At 61.3% G+C, this 14,265-nt stretch overlaps 1 protein-coding gene across 6 annotated transcripts in view; it reads left to right on the top strand.

Annotated features, from left to right (window-relative positions):
• Positions 1-11,690: 11,690 nt before the first annotated feature.
• VAV2 (vav guanine nucleotide exchange factor 2) overlaps positions 11,691-14,265 on the top strand; it is a 167,944-nt gene continuing 165,369 nt past the window's right edge. For 2 of the 6 annotated variants that reach the window (XM_064490739.1, XM_064490741.1), the window contains exon 1: positions 11,693-12,006. In XM_064490739.1, the coding sequence (XP_064346809.1) occupies positions 11,803-12,006 (204 nt within the window). In that variant the 5' untranslated portion in view covers positions 11,693-11,802. Of the gene's footprint in view, positions 12,007-14,265 lie in introns of all 6 variants that reach the window. The other 4 variants (XM_031450915.2, XM_064490740.1, XM_064490738.1 and 1 more) reach the window with 3 other exon arrangements.

Below are 14,265 nucleotides of genomic sequence, written 5' to 3'. Positions count from 1 at the left end.
CATTTCTCGGCAAAAGAGAATGAGAACAGATGTCCCAGGAGTTCGTGCTAAATCAGAGCCAGTCTCTAGTAATGCCCCAGAGGCCCGGGCACGCCTGCCCCTGGGGCGCGGCCCGTGGGTGCCGGGCCCAGGGCCCGGGGCGGGGCGGGGGGGGGAGAGCCTGGAGAAGGAGTGACGGGGCGCCTTGCGGCTGCGCGGCCCCTCCCTCCCGGGACCGGGCCTCCTCGCCCGTCAGGGGCTCGGGCTCAGCAAGCTGGCTTAAGCCTGAGACTGGGGGAGAGGCTGTGGATCTCCACGTTGGCCCCTGAAACCGGGTCTGGGGTCGCCAGTCCTGGGGTTCTTCCTGCTCTCGGGACCAAGCACCATTTTAGTGGGTGACTTCTTTCCTCGTGATGCGGCTGTCGGCTACATGGGCGGGTCTTTCTGGCTGTGTTAGCCCCTCTCGCCCTTTTCAGGAGCGGGGCTCACCTCGGTTTTGGCCATTGTCTCTGCTGCTCTAGGACCCCGGGGTCTCTGAAATCAGGGACCCCAGGGTTTCCCATCACCACACTCGGTCGGTCGGACGCGGCGACCACAGAGATTTCCAAGGACCCAGTGCCCCTCGCTGATGCAGTACCCAGTGCCGGGACCCCAGGGGAGGAGAGGTGGGCAGGTACACGGGGTAAGTGGACTCCAGCACTCCCCTCCCCTCCAGCCCTCAGACTCCTTCTGCGGCGTGCTGGTGAAGTCCTGGCATTCCGGCCTCATTAAGCACAGGCTACCGTGGAGACCAGTCTCAGTCAGTTTCAATCCCAGCCGCACGAGGGACACATTGAATCCGAATCTCTGGTAAGGCACTCGTGTCAGTACCTCCGGCCCGATCCCGTGCTGTGTTCTGTCTGCCTTGACCTCACACTCTCAGAAGCCATTCCCCACACAGTTGCCCTGGTTTCTGCCAATCTGTACAAAATCTTTCCACTCTCTTAGTGTAAAAGCTGTTTCCTCTTGGATCCGCCTTTGTGCTTGGCTTCAGGGCATGCTGAGATCTAAACCTAGATGTGGATCTGGTGCAGCAAGGGTGTTTGCGGTGGGTTTTGAGGGGAAAAGCATCTCCTTCCCAGAGTAATAGCACCGCTCCCAGGTAAGGGTGTCACAGCGCCTTTGAGGTACTTCCTCTGGCGAGAGAGGCTCAGAGTGGCTGGGGGACTGGAGCGCCTCAGCGCCGTCTGTGTCTAACCGGATGTCCCTTCCCGAGTTTCAGGGTCCCACTCCTCCCCAGCCAATGCCACACGTCCACAGGACAGACTTGGTGGAGGCTCAAGGGATGCTGTAATTCTGCAGCCCACCAAAAAGGATCTGGTGTTGGATATTCAGTAACATTGGCCAGGTGGCTGCAAGAAATGTGACATTCCTCTAGGATCGTCATGGAAGCTCCACACTTTTCTCTCGACTCACCACATCCTAGGCCTGGCTGATTGTGTCCCCACGACGTCACTAAAGTGACCGTCCCTCTATGTGTCCTGAGAACTGGCAGTTAGATCTGCGCCTTCATCAGATGGGGCTGGCCTTGTTAACCGGCTGCCTTCCCGGGTGGTGCTGCGGGCTTCCCAGCACCACACGCGTGGGCGGGCACCTCCTGTGTGACGCGCGCTCTCCGCAGTAAGGCTGGCCACCAGCTGTGGGTGTTGGCAGCCTGATCTACTCGCCACCAAGTGCCCCTTCCGTCTTTCACGGGGTAAGTCTACCTGCCATCACCGAGCATAACTCAGGTCTGTTGTTCATCAAGGATTGCAAATTCATGACCTTCTGGTGCCGATGTGATTTCTGCCTTTATTTTCTGGAATTCTTCTCCATAAGGAAGAACTTTTTTCATCAACTCTGGTTACCCTGAAGGAAAGTAGAATTCAGCACGGACGGACCTGGAGACGGTCGTCCTAAGTGAAGTAAGGCTGACGGAGAAAGACAAATACCACATGAGATCGCTTACGTGTGGGATCTACAGAAAAGGACACGAATGAACTCACCTCCAAAACCGAAACAGACTCACAGACATAGAGAACAACCTTATGGTTACCTTATGGTTACCGGAGGGTGAAGCGGGCAGGAAAGGATAAGCTGGGAGTTCAAAATGAGCACCTCCTGGGGAGAGACAGACGTGCTAGCGCCCCTGGTGGTGGTGGCTTCACGGGCGCACGTGTCTACCAGAATTCATCGAGCTGTACGTCTGAAATCGGTGCGGTTACTGTGCAGGAACCCTAGCACAATAAAGGAGCTAAAACATTTAAATAGATGAATAAATGCTTCATTCTCTCTCTTCACCTATCCCTTTTCAGACTAATAGCTTTAAAAATGTATCAGCGTGACCGTATGAATCACATTTGATGTCATTCAATAAATGGCCTCGTTATGTTTTTCATTCTCAGGGTCCTCCCTCCCTGGCCAGGAGGAAACCCTGTTGCTGGCAGGGCCGCATTCCCCCTCGAAGCTCCGGCACGTGTCCTGTGCCGCTCACCCTGCTCCCGGGCAGCCAGCAAGGCTTGGCCTTCTGCATCTTGGGCTACATCACCCTGATTTCCGCCCCGGTCTCCGCCTGGCCGCCCCTCCTCTCCCTGCGTCTGCCCTCTGCGTGTCTCTAGCAAAGACACTTGTCGTTGGATTTAGATAATCCAGGATGATCTCATCCTCGGAGTCTCGTTCGTCACTTCCGCAAAGACCCCTTTTCCAAATAAGGTCACATTTACTGGCTTCAAGGGCTTGATGTGATGTATCTTTCTGGGGTCCACTATTCAGCCCACTGGAAACCCTAACGTGGAAACTGGTGCAGGGAAGATGGAGGAATCTTGGGTTGATTATCCGGCCAGTCTGTGGCTAAATGTGATGTCAATACAGCTTTCTTAGGAGATGGGACACAGGGGGCCGTACAGCTGCGTAAACTGTCTCCCGTGGTCCCCGGGAGGGAGCGACAAGCCCAGGGGGAGGCTCCGGGGGACCGAGGGGTGGCGTCCATAAAAGAGAAGTGAATGACCGTGGTGTCGGGTACTTTTTAAACGGCTCTTCAGAAAAGAGAGTGAAAAGCTAAGATTCTTTCTCCTTAGTCTAAGGCACAGACTGATGTCCAAGGTGCTGTCGGCCGGAAGCAGAGGTGTGATGTCCCAGAATGCAGAGGGTGGTCTTCAGATGGGGGACTGCCAGCCTTCTGGGGGGAATGGCCACTTCTTCTGGCCCAGGGGCTCCAGAGGGGGCGTGGGTGGACAAGGTCCCAGTGCATAGACCCAAGTGTCCCCACCCCCGCGTCTCGTGGCCCCGCCCCTCAGCCAGGTCCCTGGTCTGCCCCAGAGACTGGCTGGCTCGGAACTCGGCCTCCCCTGGGGCTGCACCGCCTCTGCTGCCTTGCAGCTATGGGACGAAGTCTGCTCGTTCGAGGGCCCTGTACACACGGCTCCGGCTTTCATGTTCTGCCCGCGGTGGGTGACTAACCACTCCGCCATTCACCGACTTTCTCCAGTGTGTTCACAGCTGCCCGCCACAGCCATCATTTCCGTGGTTCGAGCATCAGCCATCCCCTACATTCGAACGTCTGAGATACGAGGTACCTTCTCGCCCCAGCTCACCCCTGGGAAGCATTCTCGTGCTCACCCCCCATGCCAGGCGCTCCCAGCGCCCCGCCTGCCATCAGCACTGGGGCTCTTGCTGCCAGCTGGCTGAGGCTGCTAGCGACTGCTTCCTGGGACCCCTCCAGATGCCCAGTGTTGGGAGTGGGGGTCAGGGAGCAGGAAAGATCTGGGCGTTGGGGGAACAGCAGGGTCTGTTTTGCCTGAAAGGAAAGGTGAGTGGGGGTGGCTAGGAAGTCGTCAGGCCATTCCTGGACCCTGGCTTCGGGGTCCTACTGGCCTCTCTCTGGCCAGGGCAGCGGTAGGAACGGGGTACAGTCGGGCCGAGCACAGCTGATGCCAGCAGCTGTTGGCAAAGACCTGTCACTGTTACCAAGTTCACTCATACTGCTCGCCCCACAGCAGGCCAATAAATCGAGGGATGAGGTGTTGGGGCAAGGACTAGCAACTTCATTTGGAAAGCCAGCAGAGCAAGAAGATGGTGGACTCGTGTCCCAAAGAACCATCTTGCCTGAGTTAGAATTCAGGTTTCTTTTATACTGAAAGGGGAGGGAGTAAAGTCAAATGTTCCTGTGTCCGTCACCCTCCAGAGGGCCTGTGCCAACTGCTTCCTTCCCGCAGTCAGTCCCAGGTGGGCCTGCTCAGGAGGCTTCCTGTGAGCTAAACAAAGGTATTTTAGCTTAATGCTCTTTACCTGAGGGGCAGGGTTCCCAGAGATGGGCCATTGTGTGTAATTTAAGCTTAGAGGCAACATCCTTTTAGTGATTAACTTGCAGCCAAAGCAGTAGATACAAAGGTTTAAGTAAAAGAAACAGATCCGGTACTGGAGTCAGATTTGTTCTCCCCATCACACCAGGACTGCAACAATAAAGAAAACCAAGGCTATGGCCCGGGGAGCCCAGGTGAGTGGGGTTCACGATGTCCCGGGCCGAGGCAGTATGGACCTTGAGAACTCTGACCTGCATCTTGACCCCGGAGGGAAGAGGGAGAGGAGGCCTGGGGCCAGAGGCAGGAGAGAAGGTGGGTGCCCAGAAATGCCATAACCGGTGCTGGGGAGGTTCAAGTTACAGCGTGTGCAGAGGGGGAGACGCCAGCGCTCTCCTGGTGGACACGCTGGTGCTGGGGGACAGCCCCCTCGTTCAGGCAGCAGTGACCGAGGGCGTGAACAGGCAACGGCAGGGGCAGTGGGGCCTGGGAGGACAGGCCAGCTGGGCCAGGCTCTGAGCCAAGGTCCAGGTGACAGAAGTGGCATGTGCGGGGCTGGGCACCCGGCGGCGCCCCCTCGTGGTGGAGGCGCTGGGATTCCCCAGGTGGGCTGCGCTCTGGGCATTTGGACAATGGAGGGATGCGGAGGAGGTTCTGACTTCCTGAATCACAGCAGGAGCGGCACGAAGCTGTTGGCTAGGAAAGCTCACGAGCCGACCGTGGAGGGTCAGGCCTGTCCCGAGTGCGGTGTGTGCGTCTGTCTCATTGACTCAGGCCGCGAGGCCTCTGCCCTGGGGTCGCCGTCACGCCCACTTCGCAGACAAGAGGACTGACTCTCGGAGACAAAGCGCTGGCTCAGGGCGCAGAGTGGCTGCCTGGGACTCGGGAGCCCTCACTTGTGGCCTTTCTCTCTGAGGGACCCCAGGCCCTCCTAGGGTCAGCTCAGCACATGAGGAAGGCCAGAAAGGCAAGGTCTGGAAAGCAGTGTGTCCAAGTGCGGCTCAGTCACTGCGCTGTGCACCAGACGCCAGCATGACGCTGTAAATCAGATCCACTTCGACGAAACAAAGGCACGTTTCGGGGAGGGCATGGCTCAGCAGGCACGAGGTCCCGGGTTCAATCCCCAGCGCCCCCTCTAAACAAATAAAAACGCGATCACACACCCCCAAAGCAAAGCAAAACAAAACAAACAAAAACAGGCGCGGAGTATTTATTCGCACCACTACAACATGAACGGGCCTTGACATAATTCTGAAAGAAGGCTACACAGACATGAAAATGTCCGGAGCAGGCAAATCACGGAGCCAGACAGATCTGAGGCTGCCAGGCGTGGCGTGGGCGGGGAGCGGGGGCCGGCAGCTCCGGGGCGCAGGCTGTCTCTTGGGGGTGATGCGCTTGTTCTAGGGTTCGGAGCGCTCGCGCGGGGGTCTGGCTGTGCTGACCTATTGCCTGGGGAGGTGGCGGGGCTGCAGGAGGTGGGCTGTCTCCTGCCCAGGTCGAGGCAGCACTGGACACCAGTAAAGGCAAAGCAGGGACAGATTTGGACTGGGCTCTCCTCGGCCCTGTGTCCTGAATCCCTCGTGATGCTGGTCCTTTCCATGAGAGCCAGAGCTCCCAGCAGCTGGAGTGTCACAGCCCAGTCTGCCTACTGCCAGCTTCAGTAACAGCGGCCCCTGGGCCACCCCTTGGGTCCCATAATGCACAGACAGCTGCACGGGGCCTGGGCTTCCCTCGGTCAGACTGGATTCCCACCTCTGTCCTTTGGTGAGGTGGCCTGTTGGTGTCACGATGAGCTGGCTTCTGAAGAAATCCAGGATCTGCCCCCGGTCTGGACTTTTCGGCCTCCTGCCGACAAAGGCGTTAAGTCTGGGAGGCCTTCCCTACTTAAAGCCTCAAGTAACCCTGCCCGCGCCCTGACCTCACAGCGCCTGCGGAGGAGAGCAGAGCCCCCTTGCAGTGGGTAGGAGGGGCTCAGACAAGGACCCCTGGCGGTAAGACATCAGCGGTCACAGTTCGGTGTGCGATCCGTGGACTACAGTATTGGACTTAATTTTGAAAGTCGAAGCAACAAACAGTGAAAAGTCCGCATTTTGCGTCTTTGAACAAAATGTAAAAAGCCACACTCCCCAACCCAGTGGGGCATCGTCTGACTCCAAGACGGGCCGGATGGTCTTTCTCTGCACCTATGGTCTCCCGGGAAATTGTGACAGCTGAATTTGCATGATGTAGCTGCAAATGGAATTTGCAAAATGTGTGTGTTCATGTGGTTTGGATGTGAGAATAATTCCTTCACCCAGTCATGTTGGGAAGAGTTGAAATGTTCACTTCCCCTCCCCCACGAACAAGGCCAGTGCTCAGTACTCTCTGGATAGAGGAGGGGGAGGGATGGGGGAGGGATGGAGGGATGTGGGAGGGAGGGGTGGAAGATGGAGGGGTGGGCTCTGGCTTCAGAGGGGGGCCTTGGCCTGAGCAGATCCCAGTCCTGCCCTGGGACCCTGGCTGTGGAATAAGGACCCCGTCGACGAGAAGCACTGAGACCTCGCAGTGGCTCTTGGCATTTGGGGTAAAGCTGGGTGGAAGAACCCCCTGGTCTGGCTGCGAGTGTTTTTCTGACGAGGCCTGTGTGGAAGGGAGCAGTCGCAGATGTTTGAAGGGGCGCAGGAAGCGCTCCAGCCCTTCCACTGCGGCCCGCACCACACACAACACATGAAGGTTCACGCGTGTCCTGTGCAGAGCAGGTCCCTGGTGTCTCCCCAGCCAGGAGGACTCCCACCAACAAGGGCAACTCCGCGGCTGCCCAGGAGGCCTGGTGGGGCGTTTGTGGACTCAGAACCCCCCACCCCGTGCTGCTGCCTGGGGCCCATCATACATCAGCCAGAAGCAGAAGCCAAGACCCCAGCTGGAAGTGTTGCAGGAATCAGACTCGGTCTTCAGACCAGGGATCCAACCCCAGCTCTGCGTGGCGCCTAACCTTGGGCAGGTCCTCTGAGACCCGTCACCTGCAAACAGTTCAGTAAAGCGCACGGCCCGGAGCTGGGCATCATTCCCTGCGAGGCCGGAGTGAGAGGCCCGGGCACCAAGCGGCCTGATCTTCCTCCGAAGGCCTCCTCTGGGACCCACCCAGACCCTGCTGTCTCCAGGCTCCCCGGAGCTCCGGGCCGGTGGCAGCACTTCTGTGCCGGGTCCTCCTTCAGCTGGGACACCGGCTCTTTCCCCAGCAGCCACTTCCCCGCCGGCCCCGCCGCTCCCGAGCTCGCGCGTGCCGGCTCCCGCAGCGGCCGTGCCGAGCGCGCGAGGCGAGCCTGCCTTCCCGGCTCTGCGTTCCGCTGCTGAGTCAGTATCTCCGTGTTTTTCGACACCACAGCATTTTCCCGTCTCCCTCGATTCCTCTCCACCCAAACCAGTGTGTCACCCGACAGAATTAGGTGCCGGGCACAGAAACTCCTTGCAACAGCAAGATGTGGGTGGGTGAGCAGCTGCCGGGGGAGGCCCGGCGTTTGGGCCCGACTCCTTCGCATCCTGCTGTGACGCCGGGCAGCTCCCAATGTGCTGGATTTCTGCATTTAACAGCTAAGAACAGAAGCAATGACTATAACTGGGAGGCTTAATGGGGACCAGGTGACACACACAACCCCCTCAGGCCAGCCGCCCGTGCTCAAGAAATAGGAGCAGCGATCACAATAACAAAGACCGTGAGAATATTGTGCTAAGTCGGTGCAGCTCTTATGGAGTGGAATGTTCTAGATTCCCTTCATGATGGTAAAATATGCTGCAATTCAGTGGATTACACAGCCTGTCTTTAAGCCTCTGATTCAGATTGCTCGTCTGACTTCCATGACAGGAGACGTTCGGTTGTAAGATTGCAGTTGCTGCGCTTTGCTGAGCTGTCGGTTTATTCTTCTGGTGTTGCATTCAACACGTGTTTCTGGACTACCTCCCATAAGCTGAGCCCAGTTCACGGTGCTGGGAGTGAACTGGGGACAGGACCAGAGGTGGGCCCTGCTGCCAGAGCTGACAGTCTAGAGGGCTGAGACTGAGCCATTCAGGAACAGACACGGTGGCGAGAAGTGCACAGAAGTAGAGGGAGTCATGTGGTGGGAGGAGGCTCAGCACAGGAAGTGAGGCTGTGAGCCACATGGCCATCTGGGCGAGTCCCAGGCAGAGGGGTGGCAGGTGCAAAGGCCCTGAGGCTGGGGTGTGCTGGGCGTGGCTGGAGAGCTGCAGGAAGTGAGGTTGTTCAGGGGCGGGGTGCACCACACAGGACCTGCAGGGGAAGAGATCTGCTTTTGTCTCTGGTGAAGGGGAGCCCTTTCTGGGCAGGAGAGTGACGAGGCCTCGCTAAGCTTGGACTGGGTCCTTGGTGGCTGCTGAGGGCAGACTGAGGGGGAACGGGTGGTGCGGGTGGAGGCTGAGGGGCCCAGGAAGAGGGGGCCTGGGACCCTCCTTCCATACTTTGGCAAACGTGACTCCCGCCCCTGGGTTCCACCTGCTCCACTGGGCTGGGAGCCCCAGCTTCCTGCCTCTCCTGGGCCCATCCTCCCTCACTGAGGAAAACTGATGGCACCACACGTGGGCCAAGCTGAGCTGCAGCTGCCGGCGGGGACCGTTCCCGTACAGTCTGTGAGCTCCTCTCCAGGGTGCCCTCTCTATAGAACGTGGAGGCAATGGTGCCCCCGGAGGGGTGCCAGAGGCGGTTCCAGCAAACAGCTCTGCGTCTGAGAAGACGCGGATGGTGCTAAGAGTTTCTGGAACGGTGTCCCCTCTTCCTGATACATACTTTGAGCTGACACAGTCCGGACCTGCTCATCACACACCAAGCATTTGGAAGAGAGTTTCCATCGTTTCCTTCATTCGGGGGTTGGTGGGTACGTACAGCTTGGCAGTAGAGCGCCTGCTTGGCGTACATGTGCTCCCTCCCTGGTGCCTCCGTTAAGGGGAGGAGAAAGTTTCATTCATGCGTTCACAACCATCCAGCCTTCCTGCAGCACCTTCCCCAAATCCTGGGAGGCACACAGGGTGGGTCCTGTCCTTGTCGTCCACATCAGGACACTGGGAGTCAGGAAGGTACTGTGACTGGCTCAGTGGCGAGGCCTGGTTCTCGGGGGCTATTCTCCAGGCTAAACCTGATTCTTGGTGCCGTTGGGCAGCGCCCGACCAAGGGGCAGCCAGGTGGCAACAGTGCCCTCTGCACCCAGCAGGGGGCGGCAGATGATCATCAGTGCTGCGGGCTGGCGGGTGCCTGCCTGTGTCCCAGTCCTGGCTCATCGTCTTGGCCGGTTCCCTGCCCAGGCAGGAAGGCCGAGGGCAGCGAGGACATGAAGAGGGTACCCCATCTGGCCCAAGCACTGTGCAAAGCTCCTGGATGAAGAATCCTGTTCATTCCTCACGAGCAGTTCTGACGGAGTGGGGCGCCCCCCAGTCTACAGAGAGGGAGGCGTCCCTGCCAGGGGAAGGTGCCTGTCTGTGCAGGCTCTCAGAGTGGGGGGCTGGAGGCGATGAAGCCCACTTTGCGATTTCTTGGGGAGATGGTGGAGGAATCCGCCTGCTGCCGTGGGGTTATATCCTTTTGTCTTGGGCAAGGCAGGCTCAATCCCCCCCAGCTGAAGCAGCTCCTTCCTGTCCAGGTTCGTGAAGCTGCCGCACCCATTTCCTCGCAGGAAGGACGCCCGGGCAGGAACTTAGAGGTCACTGGCCACTTGGCCTGACTTTATTCCTGCCAGGGTCTGGGGTGCGCCCTGGGAGGCCAGCTCCTCCTCCACGTCGCTCCATGAGCCAGAACCTGGCCTGGGTCCCCATGCTTCCTCCTCAGTTGGGAAGGGGGCAAGTCTGACTCTCTGCAGAGGGCCCAGAACAGAGGGCTCAGGGGACCCTTGCTGGGCTCACAGTGAGGTGGGGGTGTCGCTCTGCCCTGGCTTCTGTACCAAGAATACCAGAGGAGGAGGGGAACTGGGCTACGCGGGCAGCTGCCCCGGGCTGCCCCAGCTAACACGGGTCCAGGGTTCAACCCAAGTGTGTGGGGGTGCTAAGAGATTGGTCACCCCACCCCCACTCCGTGCCTGAGCCAGTCTTAGAGAGGAGATCAGATTTCCCCAGAGTCACCCAGCACATCAGTGCTGAGAACCCAGGGCTCCCGACAGCCGAGTCAGGATCTACATCATTTCACGGCCAGATAGGCTCTTTCTGTCCTAGAAGCCCTCCCACTGTCACGGGGGCCAGCTGCAGCGAGCAGGCCCGCCCCCTCCCAGAGGGCGTGGCCCAGGAAGGAGTTCAAGGCGGGGTCAGTGGGCCCCGCAGCCAGCAGGGAGGCGGGCTGCCGCCCGGGCCGCGCGTCTGGCCGCATCTCTTTCCCTCTCTCCCACTTGCTGTCACGTATTCCATCTCGGACGCCAGGACTTGCCCTCCGGGCAGCTGCGAGTGGCAGGCCTCTGGGTTACAAAACAGGAGACTCTGAGCCTTTGTGCGGGGTCGAGGTGGGGCGGGGGCTTCCTGCGGGTCCCTGGCCAGGGCATAGGATGGGAAGGCGCTCCAGGAGAGTCTCCGGCCTGTGCGCCTCCTGCCTCGAATGATCCCGCGGGGGCCGCTCGACGGACCGAGCGGCTGCGGGACGCCTCGGCCCGGTCGGTGCCCTCGGTAGGGTCTGTCCTTCCCGAAGGCCCACGCAGAGACGCGCAGCGCGACAGGGGCCACCTCCTGATCTTCTGAAACGCCAGAGGGACGCGGAGACAACGACTGGCTATCACCCCGCAGGCGCGGTCGCGCGCCCCGGGCGCAGAGCAGCCTCAGAGTCCTGACTGCCCTCGAAGAAAGTCGGCGGACCCCGGGCCCCGGCCGCGCCGCAGCCCCCGCCCTCCGCAACTTTCGCGAGCGGTAGCGGGGCAGGAAGTGGGGGGGCGGGGGCGGGGCCAGGCGCGCGCGCCGGCCCCGCCCCCACCCCGCCCGTGGCCGCGCCCCCGCGCCCCCCCGAGCCCTGGAGCCGCCGAGCCGCGGAATTGGAGCGCTGGGCGCCGAGCGCTGAGCCCGAAGGCAGGGCGAACAAAGCGGTGGCGGCGAGGGCGGCCCAGGCCCCGGACGCGCGGAGCGAGCGACCCGCCGGGCCTTTGTCTCGGGCGGGGCAGAAGCTGCGGCGGCCTCCGGGCGCCCCGAGCTAAGAATGCGGCGCCCGGCAGGGCGGATCGTGGGGCGCTGCGGAGGCGGGCTGCACGGAGCCCGGTCCGGGTCCCGGGGGGACTTGGGTGTGTGAAGGGGGGGATCCAGCGCGCTGCCCTGCGCCCGCCCCACGACCGCACGTGGGCGGGAGCGGCGGCCCGCGAGGAGCCGGAGGAGGAGGAAGAGGAGGGGACGCGCGGCGGCGCAGCGGGGACCCGGGGCCGCCAGCGCGAAGCCCCGCCCCGGCCGCCGAGCCCCGCGCGGGCGGGCGGTATGCCCCGCGGCCGCCGCACTTTGGCCAGAGCGCTGCCCTGAGCCTGTGGGCCCAGCACGCAGCGGGCGGGCGGGCGCTGCGGGCGCCATGGAGCAGTGGCGGCAATGTGGCCGCTGGCTTATCGATTGCAAGGTCCTGCCGCCCAACCACCGGGTCGTGTGGCCCTCGGCCGTGGTCTTCGACCTGGCACAGGCGCTGCGCGACGGCGTCCTCCTGTGCCAGCTGCTACACAACCTCTCCCCCGGCTCCATTGATCTCAAGGACATCAACTTCCGGCCGCAGATGTCCCAGGTGAGGGTCTGGGCGCGCCAGAGGGGCCCTGGTCCGCGGGTGTTGGCGCCGCCAGGCGGTCCCGGGACCTTGGTCGGAGCGGCTGCTCAGGGACGTCTGCAGGCGGGGGGACCGGGAGCGGAGAGGGGGCGCGTCCCAGACCTCTGAGCCCGCTCCTCCGAGGGGCGAACCCGGGAGGCACGAAGTTGGCCAAAGTCCCCCAAACCTGGGGCGCGCATCTCTGCCTGCGGGCACTGCCTGGGAGTGCCCGGGACTGGGGCTGCGCCTCCCTGAGTGAGGGAAACCCTGGCGGTGTGCTTACCACCGCCTCCCCGTCTCCCAGGCCCTGGCGCCAGGACCCAGTGAGGGTTCCTTTCGACCTCGGAAATCCCACCGGGCCGGTGGCCTCGACAGGCGTGGCATACCCCGGCTTCGCGACTGGTGGCTGGATGCCCCGGAGGACGAAGGAGCGGGCCGCTGGGCTCGGGGCGCAGCGGGAGGGGCCCGGCCAGGCAGGGCTGGGAGCTGGGAGCCCTGGCGGATGAGGGAGCTGGTGGGCTGGGGGTGCCGACCCCCTTGCTGGCCTCTGCGTCCTCCTGAACCCTGAGGTGGGGGTGATGCAAGCAGCACCAGATCCTTAGGGTCGCAAACTTACTGGCATCGGGAGCGCCTTTGCTTCCTCAAGTGTGGTCTTTGTCGCGGTTGAGGCGCATGTGGCCGCGGGCAGGCAGGAAGATGTCTCCTTGGCCGGCAGGAGCTGCCTTTCTTGGCCCCTTAAAGGGAACTTGGTTAAGACTTAAGCAGAATAGAATCTCCTGTCCTACTCTCCCCAGCCGTGCAACCCCCATCCCAGCACCTTTGAAAGGGCCCTAGGTGCCCAAGGGGACCAGGGGACCACCGGAGGTCTGGCCTGTGTTCCTCAGGAGCCACCTTCCTGCTAGCCCCGCAGCCCCTTCTTCTGTGACCCTCGGCAAGTCTGAGTGGACAACGGCCATTCACAAGCATGACATCGGAAAATGGGCTGGGGGAGGGAGGGATGGAGTGAGTCACTGCTTTTCCAGGCTGGGCTGCATGGCCTCTGCCCTTTGGCTGTGATCGTGTTTCCAAGGAGATGGGGGCACCCCCCTCCACTCCAGGGAAGATGGAGGGTGGCTGCTGGCAAAGAAAAGTCCTGGGGAGGGGAAGTGATACCCCAGCACCACGGAGGCGGGTGGCCCGGTGAGGGAGCCCTGGCCGCACTGACCTGCCTTCTGGTCCTCAGGCTCCCCTGAAGCCAGTGCCGTCTTTGGGCACACTCAGTGCTAAGTAGCCCGAGGTCCTGGGGCCAGCTGTCCTGGCTGCAGAATGCTTTCACAGATCCAGTCCTCTCCTCTGCCGTCACCCGCGGTCCCTGGGGGCTGGGAAGGACTTGCCCCACTTGGTGGCTGGAGGAACCGAGGGGAAGAAGAGCCGCTGAGGGCAAAGCTGGGCCTTGTGCGGGTGTGTCAGCCTCTGGCTGTGAACTGCAGGGGCTGCCCAGGCTTGCTGGCTCCTGGAGGTTCCCGACTGACTGGCAGAGAGGTTGGGGCCCAGGGCCCAGCCCGGGGTGGGTGGGTCCGCTGGATTTGGGCAGGATCGGGGAGGAAGGGTTGCTGGCTGTGGCATATAGCTTGGCTCAGCCCCTGCGCTGGAAGCGCAGTCTTCCTGGGGTCCCTGGAGCCACCCTCGGGCCAGCAACACTGAAACCGGCAAAGTCCTGTCCAGCACCCCTGCCCCAGGCTGGGTGAGGTGGTGTTGAGGGGGGCTGGGGAGGAGAACCAGATGGGCGAGTGTCTGTGCCTTCATGGCCGCGTGCTCTTACTGGCACCTGGCGCTGTCACCTCCCCCGTAGTGACAACCTTTGGGGCCTCAGTTTCGCCATCTATGTATGTAATGGGGGCTGAACTAGTGGCCACATTATAGCCATGTTGGGAGGATTTGGTGAGCAAAGTCAGAGAAGGGCCTTAATGCCGCGCTGAGGGGACATCAGCAGTTTTCAGAGGGGCGCCTGGACACTGGCAGTTACCGCCGAGGGCTCGTCTTCCTGACCTCAGCTTGTCTGTTGTCACGTGGAGGGTGGGGCTGGTCACACGGATCTCTGTGTGTCGGTTGCTGGCACAGGGATGACTGTGGGTGCTCCGTAAACCTGTGTCCGCCAGGTCAGGCAGTGAGCTGGGTGGCCCCATCTGTGTCCTCACAATGAATGAAACCATTGTTCCTACCACGTGTGGCCGTGCAGGGCTTGGAAGAGGAACCCGGTGG

Source organism: Camelus dromedarius, chromosome 10 (genome assembly GCF_036321535.1).
Source record: "Camelus dromedarius isolate mCamDro1 chromosome 10, mCamDro1.pat, whole genome shotgun sequence".
Classification (NCBI taxonomy): domain Eukaryota; kingdom Metazoa; phylum Chordata; class Mammalia; order Artiodactyla; family Camelidae; genus Camelus; species Camelus dromedarius.
This window is presented reverse-complemented; position numbering and strand designations above follow the sequence as displayed.